The sequence below is a fragment of the Myotis davidii genome, unplaced genomic scaffold (genome assembly GCF_000327345.1).
Source record: "Myotis davidii unplaced genomic scaffold, ASM32734v1 scaffold513, whole genome shotgun sequence".
Classification (NCBI taxonomy): domain Eukaryota; kingdom Metazoa; phylum Chordata; class Mammalia; order Chiroptera; family Vespertilionidae; genus Myotis; species Myotis davidii.
The window spans coordinates 2504922-2519597 of NW_006284436.1; the positions used below are offsets into that span (position 1 = coordinate 2504922).

General features: G+C 43.7%; 1 protein-coding gene across 1 annotated transcript in view; it reads left to right on the plus strand.

The window, feature by feature from the left end:
* KCNMA1 (potassium calcium-activated channel subfamily M alpha 1) overlaps positions 1 to 13181 on the plus strand; it is a 699960-nt gene extending 686779 nt beyond the window's left edge. The window contains exons 30-32 of the mRNA XM_006754825.2: positions 1255 to 1264; positions 2288 to 2316; positions 9166 to 13181. Coding sequence (XP_006754888.1) covers positions 1255 to 1264; positions 2288 to 2316; positions 9166 to 9320 — 194 coding nt within the window. The 3' untranslated portion in view covers positions 9321 to 13181. The remainder of the gene's footprint in view (positions 1 to 1254; positions 1265 to 2287; positions 2317 to 9165) is intronic.
* Positions 13182 to 14676: the final 1495 nt, after the last annotated feature.

Here is a 14676-nt window from a genome sequence, read left to right on the forward strand (position 1 = left end):
TGTCTGTGTCCACTGCCACCGTGTGTGAAACTGTATCTGCCACTCATTTCCCCAGTGGGTGTTTCCAACAGTAACGCTCCCCGTTTCCGCCTGTAGTCCCCCCTTTTTTTTACACATATTTGCATATGTATGATAGTGTGCATGTGGTTGTCATTTTTATTTCACCACCATAAAACCCTTGAGCACAACAGCAACAAAGCAGAAGGACCAAAAGTTATTTACGATAATAGGGGGACAATGACCCAAAGGCATGCTCCAGACCTGCATAGCTCACTGCGGGAACTAGGTCGCAGATAAGCGCAGTGCTGGCGACCCCTGTCACTTAGGCAAAGCAAGTGAACTAGTTAGTGAAGTCGATGTAGAAGAAAAGTTCTTTCTGACTTATCCGGATTATCAGGGTGCTTTGGGTTTTGATTTTGTTCTTGTTTTCCTTCCTTCCTTTCTTTCTTATATACACACAGTCATATATACACACACGTTTATTTGAAACAAGCAACCGAAAAGGAACAAAAACATAGAGAATGTTTCCACTCTCTGGGTGAAGGATCGCGAGGCTTTTGAAAAGCGTTCCCCATTTGTGTACAAGATGGTTAAGTCTCTGCTTGTTGCAAGAGCACATCTGAGGTTTTTTAGCTCCTAACCCAGGGCTTCAGTCCCAGAGCTGGCTTCCTTGGGGAGTTCAGATGAAAATTTCTACCCTCACCGTGGAGGAAAGAATCGTATTCCATTTGTGGATCTATCAAATTCTAGTCATTTAATTTAAGTGCAAAGAGGTTTGATTGCATATTAAATTGTTATTCTGTCTCCTTACGCTGCCATATGAATAGCTATTTTTTTTTCTTTCACTTTTGACATTTGGGATGAAAAGCCATATGTATCATAAATATCAGATGTAAGTCATTAAAAACTGCCTTCCTGGGACTTTTACATCTTTTAAAAGGTGAATTACTTACCTTATGTACAGAATAAATAATGCTCCGGAAAGAGCAAGTATTTTTCCACACATTCTCAGGGGACCTTTTTACTCCCCTCTGTTTGATTAGCTAGGGCCCCCATGCCTGGTAGGAGCGAGGGCTGGGGCCATGGTGCCGAGAGAGGAAGATAAAGCCAGCAGCAGATCATTGTTTCTTAGGAGCCAACATGCTAAATAAATCGGAATGTAGGAGGATCAAGCCACAGTTGACTCAACAGAGACAAAAGCCAGCTACCACCTTAAACTGTTGGTACAGCTGCTTGACGCTGGCTGTCCCACAGCCGAAAGCTGGTGGGAAAAATTCCTCCTCATCAATTTCTTAATCGTAGCCAATTCACGTAGGCCGGCGAAGGGCAGTCATAGACAACTGCTCCTTGTCATTTTGAGCTGGGGAGGAGGAGGAGAGTACAACAGTGAGCCAAACACATTTTGGTATAATTATTTTTTTTCTTTTGTTTTCTTTCTTTCTTTTTGTCAGTTAGTAAGCATGAGAGGAAAGGTAGAAAAATACCCTCTTTTCAGTATACAGTTGTCAGATGTTTTATGCATGCAAATCACGCTTTAGGCAGTGCAGTAGTTGTTAAAAACCGGCCCACTCCACCTTAACTGAAGTCTTATACAGATGGGCTAGCCCTGGGCTGGTAGATACATATTTAAAATGTTTACTTTAAAAAAAATCCCATCCAACAGAATAGGGGTGGAGGGGAGGAAGAAATGTCATAGCTGTACCATCTCTGCAAAGGTGTTTTTATGGTGAATGGTTTGGGTTTAGATTTTGGATGCCCTGTTCCCCCAAGCATGGCAGTTTTGGAGATTTGCTTGCTGTGTGAATTGACAAGCACTTTTACTGACAAAATGGTGAGGCTCAGTCAGAACCTCTGTCCCCACACCAAAGGCAGGGCCGTGCAGTATCCAAACCAGTGAAGGGGTGGGGCACAATAATTGCATACATGTATATTAAAAGGCCCTATGAGTGGAAGGTTTTTTTTCCAAATTATTTTTGTCCCTAGATATTGATTTATATATTATGTATAACTACCTATCTTTTTATATATAACTATATAAATATTTCTCTCTCTATACACATATATACACATATGTATATATATATGTATATATACACACACACACACACACATATGATCTAGTTTGGGATCATGAAGATCTCTTCGTGCCTTCTTTGCAAAGGAGGTTATAAAGTTATGCCCTCAGAACATTTATAACTATAAGAATGTGCCAGTTAAAGTGCTCAACAGGAAATATGACAGTTTAAAAGCATTGTAAAACTCACATAGCTTACTTCTCTCTCTAAAGTGCAACAAGGATGAATAGAATGGGCCAAGGTATGACAATTAATGGTTCTGCATGACCTAGCCACTGCTGGGGTTTTTCTTCTATACCGTTGTCCTTGTGAAAACTTTTGTGAAATTAAAAAAAAAGGAGTTATAAATTTTATTCTGTTATTGGTTTGTTTATTTTTATTTATATTGTTCTGTTTGTGGTTTTATTTCTTTTGTTTTGCTTCCCCCCCCCTCCCATTTCCCCTCCTTCCCCCTCCCTCCTCCTCTTTTTCCCTCCACTTTCTAAATTGCTCAGCGCAATGAGGCTGTGCTGCTGCTACTGCTAGACCCTTTAGAGTTTGTTTTGGTGTTCTTGGGTTTGGGGTTGGGTAATTTGGGGGGAACTTCTCTCCATCTGGCTTGCCTTTAAATCTGCACGTGGCCTCCCTGCCCACCTTGGTACCTTGCTCCAAGTTCAAAAGCATTTTCCCATCAAGAAACCCAGCTTCCTCCACTCCCCCCCCCCATTACCACCAACCCAGCCCCCCATCAGTCTGTCCACATCTCTGTGTTTATCTTGGCAAGACCTACTAAATCGAGTGATGATGCCAAGTGATAAACTTTTCTGGAAAATATCTGCAGTGCTCCATTTGGCAAACCTGCTTCTCGGGTAATATTTCATCCTCCTTCCGATTGAAACCAGGAGGGTTATTGATGGCAAAAGCATTGGTCTCATTTATGTTTGATCAGTGTGACCCCAAAATTAAAACTGTTCACCTGTATGTAGCAACTCAGTAGCTCACCCCCAGTTATCTGGGGGCTAACGATTCAGTCTCTATATTACCTAGGTCTCTCCTGCCACCTGCCTTTCAGACATTTGTTAATTTCCAACCAGAGATTGGGCAGATAGAGAGAAGTAGATCTAAAATGCCTTTTATATGCAATCTGTTAGCAGCTCTGATGAGGTGATATTGTAACGGGAATGGAGTGGAACCAGGCTGTGACGTGAGATGACATTGGGGGTTTCCCTGGACTTGGGCACACAATTGAGAGTTGACTATACTTGGGTAATGAATATATTCAGTGATGAAAAAGGTGTTATTATTATTCCTTCTATTTTATTAGCCAAAACGACCATACTATACTTTCCTCCATAGGACAAAGAGTCTCTCCCATTGTTTTCTGTGTGACCCCAAACTTCCATTCCTCCTTCAGATTCTCTTAGGGAGGAGGCATACAAGTTTGATGTCTCTCCCCCGCCCCCCCAAAAAAAGAATCCAGTAGGTAAGGGTAAGAAGTGAAACAGTTATTTGAAGAGAACATATGTGCATTTAAACAGAGCAATAGGTAGAAGCTCAATTATCTGCTCCATTCTAGAAGGGAAGCAATTTGTAAGCCATTCAGGCCCATTTGCTCTAGGTTTCTAAAGGGGTAAACCTTAAAAGTAAGTGGGTAGACCAGGAGGCTTCCACCGCCTCAAAACTCGGATGATAATGAAATCATCAGCATCCCTAATGGTTGCTACTTGGGGTCCTTCCTGAAGCCAGTTCAAATGGCTAAACAGAAAGCTGGACCCTGTGTGTATATTTAGATTTATACCGCAGCCCAGAAAAGTCTCAAAGTCTATTATAAATCCTAAAGATTGTGCCCCAGAACTTAACGCACAATAGGTGCTCATTACATACTTTGAAATACACTGACCTTAGACATTTTTCTCTCTTTCATTATTTTATAAACCATCTCTACCCCATTTGCTTATCTTTAAAAACACAGCAGATGCCCGTAGGTGCCCCCAGGATGCTGCTGTGCTGTTGGCACTTTCTCGGGCTGGGTACCCAGTGCCTGAGACAGGGGGACAGTCCTGCGAGCTCAGTGAGTGGAGGTGGACTGTGTCTTCTGCCAGCGTAGCCAAGCTCCCAGGTGCCCAGGAAAACCTTTTGCCTGGCTCTTCTTCAGCATGGGAAAAGCCTAAAGGTGTCTGCATCCCAATAGAGACAATTAAATCAACCTGCCCGGTTCCTATAGCAACAGGCTCCTGGAGGAGAAAGAGAAGAGCACAGAAACTCAGGGCCTGTGGAAGTCCAGACTGTAAAATCAATGTCTCAGCCAGCTCCTTGCCGCCCATCCTGCTTTGTCAAAACATGATAAAGAAGTAGCTGTGGGCACCTGTCACTAACCTGGTTGCCTGTCTCCCACCAGGAGGCTGCACATTCATTCCTTGGGGAAGTGGGAGGGATTATCTCAGCCACCTGCCACCTGAAAGGGAAGAGTGTGATTTCTGCCCTCAGGTGTTGAGGGCCAGGAGGGGGCAGTTTGCTCTGCCCAGCCCATGGCAGCATTAGATTTTCAGGAAGAGGAGGCAAATGCAGTCATAGTGGACAATTGCAGAGAAGTGAGATCATTTTCATCCACAAATTGCTCTGGTGCTGGGACAAAATGACTTTCATTTCTATAAAGCAGCCACACTCTGCCCATGGAGAGGAAAGGAGACTGTGGGGGGGGGAGTCCTCGGGGAGCCTGGGGGTCTGGGGGACAGAGGGTGAATGCCAGACCGCCCCTCAGAAACGGGCGATGTGAAACCACACAGCATCACCTTCGAAGGCTGCACTCCTTGTTAGCTCTCACTGTCCTCCACTGCTATGTCTATCCAAATGGAATCTTTTTTCTTTCAATCCCTTTCTCTCTAAGCCTCAGCTTGTGACACTGCGAGAAGAGGGGCAATTATTCCAAAAGCCTTCCCTGTATCATCGTCTCCCCTGTAATGCATTCTCCTCTGGGGAGTAGTTATGTGAAAAGGCTAAATCCCACAGCGCTGACAACCCACGGAGCCAGCAAAGAGACTCAATTTTCACAGTGCAGCCTGTCTCTCTGCTTCTGGGTCCCCCGCAGTAATGTCAGCCCAGATCGGGGGGCCTTCCCCACCGTGGCCTAATATTCTGGTGGCTGGAGGAAATGCTGACCTTATTCTGGACCCTTCCATGTCAGTGATGAAAGTAGCAGGGGAAGATGGAGATGATTTGCAGGTGCGGTGGGGTGCCTGTGGAGTGAAAGCCAATATTTCAAAGAGGCAGGTACCAGAGGAGGGTAGGAGCCCTGACCTCCCCAGACAGGTCACCCCTGCACCTCACTTTCCACATGAAGACTACCCAACCAAACCCTCCTCTGTTGTCTCTATTTCCGCAATCCTGATTCTTCAGGTCATACCGACCCGCACTCCTCCAATTTATATACCTCAGTTCTCTACTCCCAGCTCATTTGCAGTCATACTGAAGGATACTTCCCATCTTTATGTAGCAGAGATGTAGATGCTGTTGGTATCCTTGTGTGAAAGATGCAGACTCTGAGGGATAGATGTAGTCATTGTCACCTAACTAGGAAGCGGCAGAGTGGAATGTAAAACTTAAGTCTATAAAGTGTGCTACTATGGTAAAATGCCTTGCTAATGTTACTAATAATTGCTAATAGTCTTAACAGCTCACATTGACTTACCCTGTATCTGGACTTGTAGTGAGTGATTCATGGACCCCAGCCCCTTTTATCCAAGCCACAATAGGACAATCCTATAGTCGGCCCCGTTTCACAGAAGAGAAACTAAAGCTAAGATACATTTTCTAATAACTTGCTCAGAGCCATGCAGCTAGGATGTGAGAGAGCCAGGTCCATCTGAGCTTAACCTACCGCCCCATGCCATCCCCTTGGCCTACACCGCAGTGCTGTCCATGCCGATGCATCATGGCATGGCTGGTCTGCAGAGGGGGCATCTGCCAATGGCAGTGCAACTCTTTTACCAGCATCTCTCTGCCATTGCTTCCAGGTTTCATCTTGTTCTACTAGGCCATTTGCCACAGACTGTGCAATGCCACTCCCGTCCTAAGTCCAGCAGGTCACCTGTGTACTCCCAGTGAGGACGCCAGCACTCATCCTCAGAAAGCTGATTAACAAGTGGGGCAGCGAGGAGGCCCTCTCAGTCAGACCTACTGCCCTTCTCATCTTAGGGCTGAAATAAAGTTCCCAGAAATCTTTCTGGCATGTGGGCCGAGGCAAGGACAGGAGATACACTCGGGGATTTGAATTTATCCTAGACCCCTACTTCAGCACGCTTTTGAATTTCTTCCCTGAACACCCTTCCTTATGGCCAATTTTGTAGCCACCCATTGCCACAGCTTCTTTTTGGGAAGGCAAGATTCACTACACCAGGGTGTCATTGTCATACTTGAGACTCTCTCCATTGAAGCAGAAAGGCTGGCGATAAAGCGTGTGTCGCCCTGAGCCCTTTGGGAGAAGCTGTTCATGCAATGGCCCGCCCCAAACAGTCCAGTACAATGCTCAGAGCATGCACATGCTCCCACTTCCTCTACACCCTAGCTCACCAAGTCTCCACCCAAATTGAAAAGCCTGTGTTTCAGGCACAAGGAGACCTCAGCTTGCCTCCCGGACGGGCGTTAACACAACTCCTTGTGTCAAAGCCGAATGGTCGAAACACAGGGGCTACTCTGCTGAGACTGTTCCTAGGGCAAGAAATTTAAAAGGAAGGAGTAAGCACATTACATGAAGGAAATAATTCTCTCTTTCTTACAGGCAGCAGAAGGAAATTGATATTCTCGCTGCCGTGAAAGGTCAAAATGCCAACTTTGAATTGAACTGTAAAGACTAAATTCTGAACAATTATTGTCGGCAGCAGCTGTAAAAATTTTAGCAAATTGCAGCTGTCTTAGGTCTTTCACCCAAAGGACCTACTCGTTTTCTCGTGCAGAGTTCACTCTTCCTACCAGCCTGGCATGAGCAACCTAGCACTAAATCCCTTTGCCAAACTAGTCCACATGGTGGCCAGGCCAACACCAAGGGAGGCCCAGGCAGGTGGCGCTTCTAACCTCATCTTTACACATAAACCGCAGGAAAAAGTCATAGTTTGAAATTGTTTCAGCGGCCTGGCAATGCTTTTAAAACATGATAACCATCACACTTTACTCCTCTCTGAAAGGTTAGTTTAATCGTAGATCACAAAAAATTGGTTTCCACAAATGCATAATGGTTCATCTATGTCACACTTGAACTAAATGGTTTTTTAAATGGAGCTGAAATTATTTTGATGTGTACACAGTCCTGGGTTTCTATACAACCTTTTTTAACCAGCCCATCAGGAACCTTGCCTCGAAAGCCTCATTAATAATTCAGATGTGCTGATGACTTTAAAAGATCTATGGAATTGAAGCTCAGGAAGAAAGAAAGAAAAAAAAAAGCTCCGCTTGACAAAAAGATAAATGAATGTAGAAAGAAGCTGTAGGAGTCTGGCAAGCTGTAGATCATCTCAGAACAGATTGTAACTTTATCATTCTGTCAGGGGGAATAATTTAAAGCACTTAATCAGTTAGCTTCGCTGTGAGGATGTAGCATTATGAATTCCTATCGTCCAATCTGTTCAAATCAAAGTGAACTTAATTATAATAGGTGAGAGAGCCAGAGCAGGAGAGAGGGGGGTCAGGGAGAAGGATCCACAAGGCAGGAAGTTTTCTGGGGGGTAAAGCGAGCTGCTGAACAAAGGACAGTGAGTAAGCTTTCACCAAAGTACCCCCCACTTCCAGCCGTCGTGTTGACATTGAGGGTTTGAGGTACTTGACAGTGCGAGACAAAGTATAGACCAAGGAGAAACAAGCCAAGTGGCCATCAGCTAACCATAGATGCTGGACACACATGCGCTCGCACGTGCGCGCGCACACACACACACACACACACACACACACCCCTCTGTCACGCCAGGTGAGCAATTTTTGTTAACATGTCAGCTTAGGACCACCGACAGGGCAGCTATGAATTGCTCTGATAGGCAGAAAAGGCGGCCGGAGAGGTTACTGTCTCATCAGCAGTGGGTGTGCTGAAGCGTCTCCCTTTTTCTTTTCTTGTCCTAAGCCACTAAAAGGAGGCATATGATTCCCAAGTTAGACTGTCCTATTTGCCCAGTCCTTTCGTACCTATACACATGGCCTCTTTTTCCAGAAAATTTCAATCCTAGAAAGAGGCAGGGTGAGGGCTAAATCTTGGAAACTAGCATTGGATTGCTAAGAGGATGCCAGGCCACTGCGTCTCAGCCAGGGCCTGAACGCGCCGACCCAGCATTCTTCCTCCGCCATCTCTGCATCCAGGGTGGCAATGAAATGCCAAGTCTTCCTTGAGCCCCCTTGTCAGCAGCTCCGGTTATTATAGTCAGTTCAGGCAGTGCCACTAGGAATTCTTTTCATAACTTTATACCAACACCAGGTTTTCTTTCTTAAGATTTCGAAATCCTCTAAAAACATTGGTGGCTATTCTACTTTTTAATCTCATTGGCCAGCAACATCTGAGGGTTTAATTTAAGACCCTCAAAACTGGCTTGCAAACAAAATAGAAGAATGGAACAGTTGACATACAACTTGAAGTATGCGTTTTACAAGCAAAGCTAAGTGCAGGCTGGGAGACCGAGACCCTGTGTGAGATTCTACATCCCTCACTCTGCGGCAGAGACAGTGCCCCTTACATTCCACTCAGATCAATGGATGCCCAAATCTCTCCTCTGGTACAATGACTATACCCAGTATTTGATATATTTAACATCTTCCCACCAAAGCTTTTCCAACCAGTAAAGGAACCCCAGAGAACATGACCAGCATTTGTTTTCCAACCCTTCTGTATTCTCTGAGGTCCCCCCTGGTGCCTCAAGTCCTCATGGCCCCTTGGTCATCAGTTGTTATGGCAACAGAGGTATGTTTCAGGTTCTGGGGTTCTCCCTACATTGCAGTTTCTCTTAGCAATGACTTCATTGTCAGCTTCTATCTATTGCCTTTTTGCATTTTTCTATGAACTTTCCAAAAGCTTTACCCTAGAACTAATTAAGCTTCTCATTTCTCCTTCTTGTTCTCTATCCATTTTGCCCTTTAGCAGAAAAGAAATGGTTTACAGATGAGCCGGATAATGCCTATCCCAGAAACATTCAAATCAAGCCCATGAGTACCCACATGGCTAACCAGATCAACCAATATAAATCCACAAGCAGCTTGATTCCACCAATCAGAGAAGTTGAAGATGAATGTTGACTCCCAGGAGACCAGAACTATTTTTTTAAAGCCTGACAAACTTCATAAATGGTGATGTGACTTTTCTTCCTCTTACACACTGAATCACTGGTGGAAACCTTAGGATAAGTGAGATTTGCAAGAAAGATAAAGTAGACAGATCTTTCTCTTTGTTTGCCTTGAATATTGCTTCCATGTATTTTGGAGAAGAAAATGATTTCATTTATAAATGAATATACTAAAATAGTCATGTATAGCCTCTAGCATTTTAAATTATTTTTATTTATTAGAAAGAAAATATATTTTTTCTTTTTTTTTTCATTGTCAAATATCTTCCCTAGATCTATACAATGCAAAATCAAAATGAATATGTGGCCAGACTCCTTAATGCATATTTCTCTTCTTTCTCTCTTTTACTTTGGGGAGAATGATGGTCACCACCACAATTAATTATAACAAAAGGAAATGGATTATTTAAAAAAAAAACTTTTAATGGTTCAATGATGTAAACATGTATTTTAGTAAATTCAAAAAAAAAAGAAGACGAAAGGGGGCAGGATGGGTGTGTATTTTGGCTGCTCTGACACCAGCTCTTAATAAATGGAGACATTTATTTTCACAGTTGAAAGTCATATTTTTGTAGTTTTAGTTTTCATTCTGTATTTCTTATCCCTTCGTTCATATACTTAAAGGGAAGACCTCGCAGCTTTTCTAGAATTGCCAGGTCAGGTTCAGACAGCCACCGACAGCACCCGGAGAGGGGTGAGCACGCTGGGACGTGGACACTGAGGGCCAGATGCACAGGAGACGTGGCTCTACCTATTGTCCTAGTGGTGAGGACCCCTCAGCTGGTATGCTTCTCACTTCATAGCTCTGAACCACCCTCGGAAGTGATTTCAACCATGAAAGGGTCTGGGGGGCTGTCCCCACACCCCATGTCTCAGAGATTTTACCCTGAAAGTTTGTAAACACTAATGAATCGTTTTGTGTAACAATAGGATGTGATACTACATTCATTCTTTTCACTGAATTTTTGTTTTAAAGCCAGATATTTTCTATAATCAAGGAGATGACTTTTGCCAGATTTTAGCTCTTCGGGCTTTCTTTCAGTCGCTGGGACAAAACCCACAAACTTGCTACAGCAATGTAAAAATTAATAACAAAAGGAAAGCAACAAATGCACTTAAAACAGACTGTTAGGGAAGGCCTTTGAAATTTACCAGCAATGAAATCAAATGTATCAGCCACTTCAAGCTGTGGTCAAAATTCGTTCTAGCCACCAGACACAGTTCCCACGTCTCAGAGCCCTGGTGTGGCTTGCATGACAAGTGTACAGTGGTCCCGGCAGCTGTTATATTTCAAACGATTGAGCAAGTCTTTTAATTACAGGATTATCCATTTTTGATACAGTCAGCAGGGTCTCTGGAGAAGCATGGATGTGACAGTAATTTTTATTTCCTTAAAAATGTAAACTGTGGACACTTGAAGAAACCAAACTTACCAAAATATCCCCCAAAGTCCCATAAGATTCCATTAATTCTTTAGGCCATGACCCTGTGGTACCTAGTACGTTAGTGCAAATCAGATCAGTGGCAAGCCATGCAATCACCATGGAAACATATGCCCACTAAGTCCTCCAATTACAACGTAGGCAAAATGAGCTTCCGCCTCTGTCCACTCCCTGCGGAGCCAACGTCCTCGTGCTTGTCGGCGCCGTCCTGAAGTGACTTGTCAGACTGTGTCGTCACATTCTGTAGCATTAGCTCTATAAAAGTATTGTGAATATAATGTATGTCCAATTGGGTTGTTTAAAAACTACTTATAACCAATCGCTAGCCTCCTCAGCAGACTACAATGACGTCAGCAGTCTCTATTCAGGCTTCTAGGCATCTCCTGGTTTCCACTGTGGGGCGGGTCTCTGGCTGGGTTTTGACAGCTTTCCTGGGAGCCGGGCCTACTTTTACATATGATTTTGCATTGAGCTCTCCTTAGCACATGCACACCAAGCCACGCTCTTCTTTCCTTCATGAACCCCGGTGGACTCTTCCCCACTCGTGTTCCTGACAGTCATTTCTGAATTTGTCCTGTTTGGTTTCCTTCCAGGGGGTGATGGTGGCCACCTCAATGACCCTAGAGGAACTTAGGCCACTGAGTCCCTGCCCGCTGCCCTCTCCTCCTCCTCTGGCCACACCAGTCAGTCTGAAAGCAGTAAACTCTCTGCCCATCATTGCTGGAGACTGGAATCTGAATTTTGTTTTTCTTTTTTAGCAAAAAGCTAAGATGGTTTTCTACAGCAAAGAGTACCCCCCACCCCCCACTCCCCCAAACACTAATTATTGGGAATCCATTTTCTTCTAAGGTGGAGCAGGAAGCTCATGCTGTTTGCCTTTGTAATAATGAATTGGCCGGAAAATAAAAGCAGGCGTGTGTTTAAGAAGGTGTGCAGAATGATTGGTTGGTCGCTCCTTAGACAAAACCTGCTTCCTGGTAGGCTGGCAGTGAAATGGAAACAGAAGCAAGACTGTAAGGTCACTGAAGGACTCCCAGAAGGCCAGAGCTTCCGGGTTTGTTTCTGTTTGTTCAACTCTCTGGCCCTGAGAGCGTGCTCATTCCACCCACCAGGACAAACTCATCTTTCTGGATAAATTCAGTATAGAGCGATGATGGTCATCATTGGTACAGTCAGTGTCATAAGGCTCTGTCCGGTCTGCCTTCTCAGGTTGAGGTTCAGAAACGCTGTTTTTACCAAACTACAGATTATTAGATGCTTTGGGAATCAAAGACTCACCAACAGGCTATTAAAAAACAGAAAGTACTTATTAAGGCATTGTCACCTTCATCATCTTTCTTTCTAAGAATGCTTTCACTTCGGCCTGAGAAACTTTATATTTTAAAACATCACCTTGAACCAATATAAAACATCTTAAATAAAAGTGATTGTGACTAAGGCGTGTTGGGGGAACACTCAGACCTCTTTCCTTCGAAAGGTTAGGACATCTAATGATGTACTTTGTACAAATGTAATTGAAGGCTTGAAATGAACTGGGAATTCAAGCTGTTTGTTTAGGAGTGGAAATGGGGGAAGTGAAAAAGCATAAGAAAATTGGGCACATTTTCATGTGAAAAGGTGAGAGTCCAACTTTCCTACTAATGGTTTAATTGGGGATTCTAGAGCTACACCTGCAAATACCTAGCTATGTGCTATGAAAATGTCCTTTTACTCCCTGAGTCTCAGTGACCTCTCCGTAAATGAGAGTGATTTGTCTCAATGACTCTAATGTCCCTTTCAGAGCTGAGGGAACAGGGTCTGAGTCAGGAGTGGGAGCGTGGGACTCAGCCTTTGGGGACAACTTGCCCTGGGCTGTCACGACGGTCCTCCTTGCTGTCTCTCCCAGGCGGCACTCCTGAGGGCAGTGTGCACTTCCTGCTCTGGGCACATAGCAGTTAGGTTCATTCTTTAACTTTGGAGTCTCTTTAGGCTCAAAATACAAATTTCAAAATTCAAATCCTCCTGGAACACATTGGTTAAATGTTTCTGTGTGTTCCTAGAGTTTTCTTTGCAATCTCCTTCCTGCCTGTTTTATTTCTTGCCTCAAGGTTCAGTTTTGGTCAATCCCACCACCTCTAACTCGTTATCTCCAATTTCCAATATGTAGTTAGAGGCTCATGAATATTGGATTTCTGACGTTTTCTTCATTTTTTTATTTCTACATGGGTATCTGGGTTTTAGGAAGTAATCAGTCTTACTTCTCACTTGATTCCATATTCTCTGTTTATTTGATTTTTTCTTCCATTAGTACACTAGCAATCTCTTTACTACTTGCATTAATAAGTCTAATTTCGATATATCATGCTTCATTGTGAAAGAGAAACCCGGGGGGGGGGGGGGTGGCGGGGAAGCAAGAAAGGAAGGTATTAAAGGAGGAAGAGATTAGAAAGAGAGAGAAAACAAAAAGAATACCAAACCAATTGACTGAGATGTTAACCACCTTACTCATAAGAGTTGAAATCCATTCAACTTGGACATGGAGTTCCAGTGCAGAATCTGCTCCCTTTCTCTCTGTCTGTGTTATATTCTGCTCTTAGTTGCTGCTTTTGCAGCGGTGGTAAAATCACCAATCACCATAGTTCACCAAAGGGCCTTTACTATTTAGGATTTGACTCATCCTCTTTTAAAAACAGAAGGGACTGAGAATTCACTTACAACTCACCTGGTAAATTACCCTTGTGCCCCCTTTTCACTTGGCCCATGTTCCTGAAGGGCATTTTTTTTTTCTATTTAGAACAGATGACTTAACATTTAGATCCCATGTTAATTTGAGGACGCAAGGTAGCCCTTTGGGTTTATTTATGAGATAGTAATCATTAGAAATGATTTCTAGCTGGTTTGTATTGGTGTGGCCATATTGGTTGTTTAAGCGAGGTCTGTTTTGATTGGTAGTTCCCCTTGCCGTACCAGTTGTTCATATTTTAAAAATTGCCATACAACAATTCAAAGAAGACTTTAATCTTATTTCCCAAGCAACTGCAGAGCCTAATTTGCCATTCCTATGGTAAACTTGCTTGGAACATGTACAGAGAGAAAGCAGACCATGTGCCCGAAGCAGCAGCCCTTTGTCCCTACAATAGTCAAACGCTCCCTGATATCACAGCCTCACATGGTTAGACTGAGAGGCAATTTTCAGTTAGACTATCTGTACTAGACCCTCCTTTCTTTGCCTTGTTTTTTTTTTAGCAAGAAAATTGGCCTGATACTTCCGTAGCTAGAGATAGGCCAAACTCAAGACATTCATCAAGGAGCTAGGAAGAAAGAACAAAAACAAAAAGGTATAAACAGCCTTTTAAAGGGCCAGCCAAGAGCACGTATGTCATGGTAAGAGATAGTGCTCTGGGTTGAAAGGAGGGCGAGGTTGCATTGACCTATGAGGGACGAGAAGAAACAGAGGAATGTACTGCTTGATGGCGTTGGGAGGTATTTCAATAGGCGATAAGTGACTCGAGGAATGTGGAGTGTGTTTTCCAGGGAGAGGGGGTCTTAATGGACCATAGCTCATTGATAAGAATGTGATTTCAATATATAAACCATTTTTACTACAGTGACAAGTTCACATAGGAGAGCTGAGGAAAACTAGGATGAGATCTCCTGGAAGGGGCTAGAGAATAAACAGTTTTTTGTTTTTTGTTTTTAAATATATTTTATTGATTTCTTACAGAGAGGAAGGGAGAGAGATAGTTAGAAACATTGATCAGAGAGAACCATCGATCAGCTGCCTTCTGCACATCCCCCACAGGGGGTGTGCCCGCAACCCAGGTATATGCCCCTGACTGGAATCGAACCTGGGACCTTTCAGTCTGAAGGCCGACGCTCTATCCACTG